General features: G+C 34.4%; 1 protein-coding gene across 2 annotated transcripts; it reads left to right on the top strand.

Moving 5' to 3' along the window:
* Positions 1 to 5: 5 nt before the first annotated feature.
* LOC123530615 (complement C1q tumor necrosis factor-related protein 4-like) lies at positions 6 to 7,672 on the top strand. Of its 2 annotated transcripts, none has more exons than XM_053521509.1 (5): positions 6 to 148; positions 3,396 to 3,540; positions 4,600 to 4,703; positions 5,576 to 5,795; positions 7,480 to 7,672. In XM_053521509.1, the coding sequence occupies exons 1-5, from the start codon at positions 116 to 118 to the stop codon at positions 7,575 to 7,577; spliced, it is 600 nt and encodes a 199-aa protein (XP_053377484.1). In that variant the 5' UTR covers positions 6 to 115; the 3' UTR covers positions 7,578 to 7,672. The 2 variants fall into 2 exon arrangements, with proteins under 2 accessions (XP_053377484.1, XP_045167330.1); XM_045311395.2 differs by lacking the exon at positions 6 to 148 and adding an exon at positions 2,601 to 2,749.
* The last annotated feature ends 5,068 nt before the right edge of the window (positions 7,673 to 12,740 follow it).

Raw genomic sequence — 12,740 nt, 5'->3', positions numbered from 1 at the left:
TCAACGTGACAAAGCGTTAACGCACGTTTTAACGTAGTGATTTATGCATATCTTTACCGCACTGAAACACTGATTTGATAAATTATATTAAATTGAATGTCAACTACATTAGCTAATGATTCTGGATGAACGTCACTGTCGTAAAAAGGTAAATTTGTTTAATTTTAGTGCTTTTCGTTCACTTATGAGGTCAAATGATGCAGATGAGGCTAATTATTCACTGTATCTGGTTTTATGGTTTAATTTTAGAATAATAAGTGCTTTATGTAAATATGTACATTTAACTGTACTTGGTTAAACAGTAAACAAGTTTTTTCACAAAACAGAGGGGCAGTTCTTGTTGATCGGGGATTTTGTGTCATTAACTTTATTTTATTAAAATGATATGCTGTTTGGAAAACAAGAAGTCCTAGAAATTTGATTATTTGTTCTTTCTTTAGTTTACATGTTTTTTAGACAAACGGTCACAATACACTTACATTTTCTGGATGCAAACCTGAATTTGAAACCGTTGCTGTAGGTGTTCCAAAGGGCGCTGTCTTGGGTCCTATTTTGTTTTTGATTTATGTGAATGATTTACCTTTTATTATAGAACATACTACTGCAGATTTATTTGCAGATGATTTAATTCTTCTACTTCACATGTGTCAATATATAATGTCGCCATGTCACTGAACAATGAACTTTCCAATGTTTATTTGTATCAGAAGTAAATTTAAGTGGATATTTGAGATACTCAGAAGCTATGCCATATATAGTTTTATACATGAGAACTGTTGTTTTTTTTGTTGTTTTTTTTTTAGTTTACTAACGCTTTCGGGAAAGGTCATCCAGTTTAGTTCTAAATACAATGTAACAATGTAGTTTCAAAAGGTAAGGATAGATTTGATTTCTCGGAAGTACAGAGCACCAGAAACACACGCCACACAGCCACAGAGCCACGCAATTGCAAAATAGGCCCACAACAAAAAGCTGTAACGGAAAAATATTATAGACGGGTTGCTTCAAAATTCCAAGAAGTACATTTTAATTTTATGCAAAATATAGAAAAAGAGGAGGAAGGGGTGGGGGGGGGGGGGGGGGGGTAAGGGGAAAGTGGAACTAGGATGGATATTCAAAAGGGAATGCTACGTTCCTTAATCACGATTAATAAACAGACAAGTAAGATATAACAACACACAACACTGTAGGGCACCGCACTAGAAAAAGACGCACAAGCAAACACACGCACACACATAAGCAGGAATAAACAATCGGGCACCGCCTAAGAATTCCGGCAAAATCTTTATCAAGAATAGCTCTAGCAGCCCTCTTTTGAAAACAAATTAATTCATCTTCTAAGACAATTCCACAATTTCCCAAAATTACACAACAGTAGTCAAAATAGGTAAAACGTATGTGTTATAAAAACGATTACACATTTCTAAAGACAGAAAGCGTTTTAAGCGTGACAATAGGTACAAAAGGGAACTGCATTTTTAAGAGCAAGATCATTATGAATATTTCAAGTAGGTGTGCAGTCAATGTTAACACCAAGTAATTTTTCATGAGAACTGTTAGTAATTTCCTCGCCTGATAAACTTACAGCAGTCAAGGATTCTGGAGTACCATTTATATTGTGCCTGGTAGATATATACACAACTTTGGTTTTGCCACATCGATATACATTTTATTTAGTTTTGCTTATTGGTAATTCTGCTCTTTGTAACATGCTTTTTGTGACATATTTTGTGTAATGAACGTATTGTTAAGGGCCTCATGGAAGAATGGCTTGTTCAAATGTGTTCCCTCGTTAAATAAAATCTTTATTATTATTATTATTATTATCATTATTATTATTATTGCTGACCCCTACCAAACCCCCATATATGATGCGAGTGAGATACTAACATTGGATTTAGTATGTAAGCTTTCAAAAGGCAAGATTTCAAATAATTCACTGATACATTAACAAGAGTTCTTTAATCCCTCATCCAGTCAAGGCATTGGTCTTACTATAACAAACATCAAGGCCAAGTTTCATTGTTATAAACATACCTAAACTATTCTTTTTGCATTTCATGATGTCACGGCCAAGAGAGAGGCCCCCCTAACCAGTTTTTCATCTTTTTTTCTTTTTATTTCTCGCGGCCATAACTCGTCGCCTACCCTAAAAAAGTGGATAACTGAGTGGCATAAAAACAGTTATTCACTTTCTGTTTTGAGGTAGCGACATGTTCCCCCTACGCGTCTGTAGGTTTAAAAATACTTACAAAAAAGTTAAAACTGAGGTAAGATGAAGCATGTTAAAGTCGGGATCAAGAAAAGTACATATGGAATTTAAAAGCTAAAGCTTTATGATTATGATATCTTACAATTTCTAAAGTTAATATGTCGACATTAAAACTTATCTCGTTTCGTTCTAAATATGGTAGATGTAATTATTTTCTTATCTTGCATATATTAATGAGGGACTATAAAAGTTCACTGACAAACGTTTCAAATAAAGTTGTTGTTTTGATATTCTGTTGTTATCCTTACTACAAACATATTTTGTAAGTTATACAAGGAAGTCATGGCATTGTTCTCCATGTTCAGTTATATTAAAACTATCAAAACCATGTATGCACAATAACAAGAGTACTTATTGAAACTCCCCTATTCATATTCAGGGTCAGATAGATAACGTCGAGCATTTTTGTGATATCATCCTTGCTAATATTTCATAATGGAAAAAACTGTATTGTTTTTTCTTTGCGTCGTGAGATATGTAAGTACTTTGATATATCATTAACATTAGCGTATTGTTCAGTGTATGAGGGATTTATCATAATTTACTTACTTTTTTCCTACTTTAATGTCCTGAGTAACATCATTTTTTTTGTCATGGTAAAATCTACTTCGAAACACTAGTAGACTACCTTCTGAAAATGTATTTGTTCTAGAAATGTATGCTGCAGACTAAAATAGGTTTCTCCTCCTCCCTTTATATTAGAGTTTATACCGGTATATAGTTTTTAATGAATTCCAATGATATTGTCAACAAATTATATCCATTAATATCATTCCATCCTTTTGATAAGCCTTTAAATCAGAATTTACAAAGTTATCAAATCGACCTGTTAAAACAGCAATGTCTGTATTATGCCATATAGTAAAGACGACAATTTTCAGGCCAGCATTAACCCATTTACATCAGAATTATTTTTTCACTATTTCGCTATTAGGACTATTTTCACTATCTCGCTATTAGGACATTTTCTCACTATTTCGCTATTGTGACTATTTTTTCACTATTTCGCTATTAGGACTATTTTCACTATCTCTCTATTAGGACATTTTCTCACTATTTCGCTATTGTGGCTATTTTTTGACTATTTCGCTATTAGGACATTGTTTCACTATTTCGCTTACAGGTTTATTCTCAAGACTTACCTGTAGATATATCAACATCTCTGTTATCGCTGGTAGCAGAAGAGAGCAATCTTAGAGCACGGCTGCAGGATGAAGCAGACCTACTGGAGAAAGAACTTGCTACCTTGACTACCATTCGACAGAACGGTGAAATTGTTTACCATCTTATTTACACCTCATTATCTTCTTCAAAGTATTTAATTTAACCGCTAAATTTAAATAATGTGAATTTTAATCGTAATGCATTAAACTACATGTAGTAATTATATATGATAGAGAATTACGTCTGCTGATAGGATGCAGATGTGAAATGCAATTCAAGGGGCATTCTTTGGGTTTCAATTTAGGGATAATACAGGTTTTTTTTTGTGTATTAACGTCTGCAGAAGCCCGTGGGAGGTTTTTATGAAAGAAACAAGACGCAGATACCTGATGTCAATCTGCGCAGAAATACATATACGTCCCTGGGAAAGCATTTCAAAAAGAAAAATCGGGTATTAACAGCACGTGAATTGTCTTGTTTGCACACGATTTTTCTCCAGTGAGAAAAGTAGTTTTTATGCAAGAATGACAGTTGTTGTCAATCGTTGTAAAGAAGAAAATAAATAATTTTAAAACCACATATGTCAAGGGTAAACAATTCATTGAAATATGTTTATCTTTATGAAATGCACTTGATTTAATACAATCTATAAGAAGATCACTTGGAAGCATAGACTGCAGCCATGCAAAACGATTTCAGGAATCTGTTTCTTAGAGATGAGTAAACATTCAACACATCGCACGCACACACCTTACCAGCCGTCATCGCCATAAAACACACCGAGTAACAATACGGATAGATTTTGAACGACCGACACGGGCTCTTATTTACAGCTGTCGTTTGATAGCTTATCAAATGTTTTAGGATATTCTACATCATCTTCATCTACATCTACAGTGTACTGCCCAACAATTAATGCTGATTATGTCTGGAAGGCACTTGTTTTGGACAGACCATTTAAAGATGAGCAAGCTCGTTTTGATTAAACGTGCAGTGCACCATGCACACACTGTACTGCAGCTTTATTTCCGTGACATATAGTTAAGTTTTAATATTGTAGACACGTTTGCAAACATCAAAACAACTTTTTCTTAGTTTGAAGGACAAAGATAAACTTATCGTTGATGAATTGTCTGAAGTTTTGAATATCGATTATTTTTCAGCGACTTGCGGTTGCCCGGCAACAGCTGCACCCATTGCGTTTTCTGTCACCCTGAAAAATAACATTGCAACATTGGGGAAAGAGCAAGCCATTGTCTATGATGAGGTATGTGACAATTTTTGAATTCACATTGTACCGTGTTGATAGGTGTAACCGTAATGCGAGTGACGATGCTTGAATTCACATTGTACCGTGATGATAGGTAAACCCGTAAGGAAGGTGACGATGTCTGAATTCACATTGTACCGTGCGAGGTCTGAATTCGCATTACACCGTGATGACAGGTGTAACAATGAGGTAGGTGGCGACGTCTGAATTAACATCGTACCTTGATGATAGGTGTAACCATGAGGTAAATGACGATGTCTGTATTCACATAGTAACGGGATGAAAGGTGTAAACATGAGGTAAATGACGATATCCGAATTAAGATTGTACCGTGATGATAGGTGTAGCCGTAAAGTAAGACGATGTCTGACTTAACATTGTACAGCGATTATAGGTTTACCATGTTTTCCAGCTTCTTCTATCACACTTTCTTATATATTACGCAACAACCTGTATTGTACCAGTCTGCGCTTCATCGGTTTTGCTGTTTTGAGATTTATAGCTTTGTTTACCTGATATGCGTGATAAGGAAAGATATAACTTACGTAAGTAACATTGTCTGAATAGTTTTGTGATTCTAGGGTCTAACAGTAATTATTTGTCATTACATTCCTGCATGACATGATTTCTTTTTTAGCATTAGCTAGTGGAAACGTAATGACACTTGTCAATTTCCGCATTATTACGTCTTCTCGTCACGTGATTCGTAAATGTATCTCAGCACGTAAATGACTAAAGCCGTAGAATGCCGAGATCGCATAGGAAATACGTAATCTGCCGATAGTCACTAGTCTACTAAATGACAATCTAACATGTATGAGACCAGATCTACCTTAATCCATTTTTTATGTACTTACTTTCATTTCAAGATCAACCTAAATATCGGCAACTCCTTTGATGCACGGCATGGGATATTCACAGCTCCAGTTGACGGCCCTTACGAATTCACGTTTGCTACTCTGGTTCCCGGCGGAAAACATACGGGCATGGAAATAGTGAAGAACGGAGAGTCAGTGGCAAAGACGGAGTCAGGAGATAGTAGTTACTACACCATGGGAACCAACGTTGTTGCTCTTGACCTTAAAGCAGGTAAAATTAGTTACTCTATATATTCAAGTCTAACAGTGCTATGATTGTTGTTTACAAGGGATGTTACACAGGAGAGAATAGGTGTGACAACAAGGAGAACACGTGCCGCTAACAGATATATTTGTAAATGGGGGTTCCGCCTCGAAAAGTAAAGGTATAATGTTTTCGTAATACATAAAAACACGTATCAACATAAATGTAAGGGAAGAAATAACGCTTGCATTTTCGTGTTATCCCGAGAGAGTGGATAGTACCCGAGCCCGGTAGGACGATGGTAACTAAATAAACATTTAACTCCTGTTCTAACATAAAAACGGCAAATAAAGCAATAAATACATTGTCCGTCGGCGCCATGAAAGAAGTCGTATATCATTAAATTTGCTTTAAACTTTAAGTTAATTATCTGCGAAGGAGAAGACTTCTATAAGACTTGCCTTCAATTATTATCCTTTCCTGAGTTATTTTATATTCAATTTATGATTATGTGTCAGTGTATATGTCTACTGTTTGGGAAATAAATATGTATAAGTACCTAAACAAAACTGACATTTCCTCGCTCCCATCTCATGAACATTTGATAACAATATATTAATTTTGTTTTTAATATATCTTAAGTATTTCCTGTCTTGGAGAGTCAGTTCCTTAGAGTTCCTATAGTATTCAGTATTGGGCAAAACCTCACATAAAACACACCTTACCACACTGTTTCATCGACTGTTCATCCAAACATTTAGTAAATTGAACTCTCCTCAATACTCATTCATAGTATTTTACACACTTAATGCTTGAATAGCGTGATTATTTCATGATACAAAAGCAATAGACTCGCTCAGGATACGATAGTACCCTTGTCCTACATGGTTCGGGCACCAACTAATCAGATGTTAGAACATTAAAAACATACGATATCCCTACAATGAAAGTCATTTTGTGTGATTTGTGATGTGGTCTAACTGACGAGCTTATTACAAAACTTCGCATCAGTTTAAATCCAATGCTAGTGAAACAGACTGCTTTTCAGTTACAGCAAGGTATTACAGAATACATGCATGCGACCAAGTTTTCCAGTCTTGATTTAAATGAAAAATGTCTAGAAAAAAGTCCACCAATCCAATATCGTGTTGAAGTTGTTTTGAATTGAATTAACCACAAGAATTTATACATTCTAACCAAAATGTATACATAATCTATAATGCATTTTATTGTATTATAAATATTTAAATTACTTTTAAAATCGTAAAATTACTGATGCAGACGTTGTTTTGTTTATAATTTTTCTGTTCATTAAACATTTCAATCTATATTGAAGTTTTTTGATGAGACAGAACGTTTCGTTTCCTGATGCAAATTTATTTACACACTATTTATAAACGACAAAAATTCACGTATACAGTGAGATTTAGCGTACTTTGTCATAAAATTCCCTTCGATTTGGAAAAAACTTTAATTTGAATCAATAAAACATCCTATTTCTAAGCATTATTTGTCATGGACTCAACATTTTTTGTGGTCTCAGAAATTAGCGACAGCACTATATGATAAATATTTTCTTTTGTTAGTATTTAACGATGGCGAAAATCTAATGTTGTGTCTGGCCACAGAATCTCTACAGCGTTACAGAAATCCGTGTTATAGCGGTCGCCTCCTCTGATAACGGGTTGTTGCAACACGTTTGTTATTTCAGGTGACGAGGTTTGGGTACGTCATATAGATCAGAGTGATAGTAATATTATCAACGGACAATCGCATACCTCCTTCAGTGGATACCTTATAGAGGGATAGAATTGGACATGATTGAGGATACATTTTGTGTATACACTGTAGTAATGAATAAAACTTTCGACAACTTAAAACCAAATATGGTACTTAAAAGTAAACAGAGTTGTCTTCGTTACTTTTTTTTTGTTGGGTTTAACGTCGCACCGACACAATTTAAGGTCATATGGCGACTAGTCTTCGTTATATCTTTTTGTTTTTTGTAATTAGGAAATTACACTCTGCCATCAGCGCCGATTTGTAAGTGTTTTGTGTTGCTTCGTGTGATACAGGAACTAATCCATTTCTTTAAAATGTAAAGACTTTTCATCTACATTTTGTTTTCGTTTAAAGTTATGACCAGCATTAAAAAAAAACAAATCCCTAAAAGAATAACAAAAGCATATAGATAATGTTTTTCAGCTGGTCTCAGTAATAACAAAAACTACATACTAGTACTACTTCCGAAAAGATATCGCGTCTTTGTCCGAAGGCGGCTGTTCAACATAATATTTACAAGAATATCTTTTCCACCTTTAGGACTGACGGGCGGAAGTCAGCATTAATAATGGTGCTATCAGCTCTGTTCTTCCTCGTTACAAATTTTATTTTCACAAAGGAGATTCTCTTACGTTCTGCCATGAGGTAGAACTTGCGCAAAGGACTTTCGGAAATCGGCACCTGTGAATACTGATGTCAAAGAAGCTTGGAATTTACCCTTCAAGATTTCCTACTGTTCGGTAAAAATCTGTTGCTTTTGGAAGGTTTTTTTTTTGTCGGAGATGAGAGTTATATGACCTTCTAAATTTCTTGGGTTTTTAGAAGCATAGTATAACGGACCATAATCTTTGATGAATTAGAATATGTTTCTGTTATCAGACTTGTAGGATTCTTAGAGACATTTCATATTAAAGCAATTACCTGATATACTTTTTGTATATTGTCAAAGTATCAGACGCATCAAGGGGCATACGGAGTAAATTATGCCAGATTTTTCTTCAGTTTTGTAGCATCATTAATATCCGTTCCAAAACTTTTTAGTCTATCAAAAGCAGTTGTTCTTGACAATCCTCAGTTTGACTTCAGCATTGATGGTGACTGCTTGTAAACAACAGACTAACATGCTAAAAATTTTACTGACCGAGTTTCAAACGTCTTTGTTCAAATGGTACGTCATGTATACTGTTTTGAGAGGCTGGTTTTTCTTATTGAGATGCAGGGTCCATGATGTGGCTTTGAAGTTCCCGTGGACAGACTGGATTCTCTTGCCTTCGTACTGGTCTGATAAGACAGAAAATACGGCATGTTGTAGAAAACCTGGTCATACCTATGTACGTATTCAGAAGATTATTTCTGTTTTAGAAAAAAAGAGGTTGAATGTAGTTTCATTGGGTAAGATTTAACATTAATCTTGCACCAAATTTTAGAATTGATGAAATATAATGACAGTAAAAGCAATGTTGTTTAGTAATTTGGGTCTCGGAATATTTACAAGAAAATATAAGGGAAATTTTCCTGGTAGCACAGATCAATTGCAAACACAGCCATAGAGCCATACATCGCAAAGTAGGTCCGCAACAAAAAAAAACGGTGACGAAAAAATATATATAAAATCTGTAAAAAGATCATTTGGAAGCAAAGAGTGCAACCAAGAAAAATAATAGCAGACTCGGTTTGATTGAGTCTGTTCATGAGAGGTAATGAATGTTGAATGGATTCCATGATCCCAAAGGTCCAGAAAATATAACAACACTGAATCCAGTACGTGGAGACTTTTTACAGCCGCCACACGACACTTAAAAATTGTTGTTGTGATAGTTAATAAAGTCTGTAAAGAGATCCTTTGGAAGCAAAGAATGCAACCAAGAAGAATAATAGCAGACTCGGTTTGACTGAGGCTGCCCATGAGAGGTAATGAAATGTGCACTACCTCTCGGGCCCCCTAACACCGGCTTAAGCGGAACTCTATTACACATATGATGTTCAATGGACTCCATGATCCCAAAGGACCAGAAAATATCGTCGCCTGATTCTTATAGTGCTCTATCTCCATTTTGAAAAAAATGAGATTTTTACATCATTTTGTTTGTCTCGCCGAGCTCTAAAGTTCTGGAGCAAGAAAACGTAACTTTTGACGTAATAGAGGGAGATCCTGAGCATTACTTTGCTCTTTGTCCTCTGTTCGAATGTAACAGTTACGATTAAAGTACTCTATCTCCAGGACTTAAAGCACTGTAATGTTTAAAATTATTCTGACCAATCATACACATAAACTAACATCATGTGATCATCATTAGACTTTGTAAAGGAGTGTTCTATCTCCAGGTAACTTAATCCAGAATTGCTCTAACTCCATTTTAACCATTAGAATGCACAGTTACATAGTGATCACAACAAAATATGGCGGATAGGCAGTTTGAAATATACTTAGAATGCCTATCTACACGACATGCATAGGCGAGATTGCTTACATAGATTAATTATTTTATCATTTTAATACTTATACAAACACATAGCTTTGTCAAGCTATAGGCAAGAAAATACATGCAAGATTTTTCAATAAACCTGTAGTGATGTGGATTTCGGATAGAAGCTATTTTCATCATTCTGAAGCTGTATCTTGAGAAATACCACTGAATATTATAGATACGCAGTTGCGTAGTGAAAATTGGCAAGCATACACAATTAAATTTGCTAATCTCTTTCGTTGCAATAAGAAGTCTATATCATGCAACGGAAGTTGCTTCATCATTGCTTACTTCATATTCTGTTTAACAATTTAGGTACAGTTTTGCAATTTATTTCGTTATCTAGAGCGCTCTATCTAGAGATAGACCCTAATATTTTCATTGATAGAAATATATTAAATAAAGTCTAGAAATTGATTTCCAAGTCCTTGAAATTAATAAAAATGATTTCACAAATGTGCAATATATGATAGTTTGGCTAATATCAATAACAGAAATTTTAATATTTAATTCAAATCTGTGATCCGCAAAGAATGTTAACTCTTGCCTTGGGCTAGTACTTTAAAGCAGAGATATTTATTAGTTTACTTCCCTTGCAATTACACAATAGAGTAGAAAACGAAAACGGTTTAAAACACAATATTATATATTTTTGCACAACAAAATCGTTTAGGATTTATTAATATGTGTTTGATTTACCCCTGAACCACTGGTTCCTATGATTTTGTCAATTTACTTATGGTAAAAAATAACTTTTAACAAGCCGATAATAAAATGAAATACCAGTAAGTATATTATAGTGCAGATAATACAGTTTTGTTTGTATCAAAATGTCACAATAGAAGCACTTTTGTAATACAGAACACCTGGTAGGATTAGTAAAGGTGCAATTATATTGATCTCTTTTTCCTGTGCCTACTCTATCCTACTATTTGATTACTTATTTTGTAATAATCCTGAACATGTGAAATATTACAATCGTACGCCGTCTATGCTAACGGTTTAAAAAGACAAACTTCTATAATAGAACTATAACACAATAACAAAAATTGAAAAGAAATTGGTGGCTTTCAAGCCTAAAAGAAATTTTGAATAGGATATATATAATACTGCAAACGTAATTTTCATGCATAATGGTTATTAAGTTATTTTCAGACGCCATAGAATATCTGATATAGGCCCCTATCTTATAATTGTACTTAAGTGTATACAATTATCAATTATTCCATGGTCACATTATTGAAGAAAATAAAATCAAATAGAAATCAAATAATTATACTCAATTATTGCCCGGGTATGACACCGGTACAAGTCATCCGAGGTTAGAGACTAATTCAGATAGTTCGTGACATCCAGTTCACAGTGAGATATATATCTTCTTTCTTTATTATTGGTAATTACATAATTTTCAATGGCCTAATAGGTAACTAAATTATATGTATTATATTTCAGAAGACCTTAAACAAGATTCTTAAAATCTATCAGATCAAGATTTCAGTGTAATACAATGTGCTTGGTTTTAGATGTCGTTGAGATATATCAGCCATCACGCTATGTTTTCAACATTTGTTTTATGAATCAGTATGTTAGTACAATGTCTGCCCAGTGCTAATGTTCAACCCTTGTATAAAACTTCTTAAAAGGACTATTAGGCTATAGCCTAATATATGTTATTTCAATGTATATTTCAACACTGGGACGTGGAAATATGTTCCTTACACCCGATAGTTTCTATAATCATGTTTGCTATAACCACTTTGTTTTACATTGAAGGGACATTTTAAATTGTTCCTTATAACCAAAAATTTATCGAAAATTCATTATAACTGTGCTCGTTATATTTGAAGTTAACTGTATACATTAATTTTGCTAGCGTAAAATACGAGATCACAAACATAATTTTGCGTTTTGTGCTTCTCCATCAGGTGATAAGCGAACTGTTTGATCACGACGGCGAAACACGAAATCATGACGGCAAAGCACGAGATCACAAGCGCAAAATCTCGAAATTTTCTTAATTTCGCACTTCGCCATCGTGATCTCTCGCTTCGCCACCGTTATTTCGCTCTTCACGCTTCGCTAACATGCGCAGGTGATACGCGAATGGCGAAGCACGAAATTGTTCAAATCTCCCATTTCGCCGTCGTGGCCTCGCGCTTCTCATATTCATAGAGAAAGCAGAGCGTGAAATCACGAACATTGCTTAATTTCGCACTTTGCAATCATGATCTTGCGCTTCGCCGTCGTCATTTCGCGTGTCACGCTTCTCCATCATGGACAGGCGATACGTGAAGCGCGGAATCACGATGGCAAAGCTTGCGATATGGCAAATTTCCTGTTAACAACTATCGCATATATATATATATATATATATATATATATATATATATATATATATATATATATATATATATATATATATATATATACTTATAGACATATCCCTTGAATGATATATCCAGTCATAATAATATTTTGAAAATGTGTTACCACGAACCATCTGTTTTGAATAAATATTTGCACACATGTAGGCCTACATGACCCACAGTTTACATGTGCAATATAACACGAACATCTAGTAAAACAATACATTTAGTTTAAACATAGTTTATTTCAAACAAAATTGCAATATTTACAATTCATGATACATGGTACATAAGATAATGCCTGAAAAAGGATCAGAGCCGAAAGCAACAGCTTATAAAGGTCTTCTCCTACAGAA

The sequence above is a fragment of the Mercenaria mercenaria genome, chromosome 13 (assembly GCF_021730395.1).
Source record: "Mercenaria mercenaria strain notata chromosome 13, MADL_Memer_1, whole genome shotgun sequence".
In the NCBI taxonomy this organism is placed as follows: Eukaryota; Metazoa; Mollusca; class Bivalvia; order Venerida; family Veneridae; genus Mercenaria; species Mercenaria mercenaria.
Note: the sequence above shows the minus strand (reverse complement) of the source record. Positions and strands in the feature narration are given on the sequence as shown.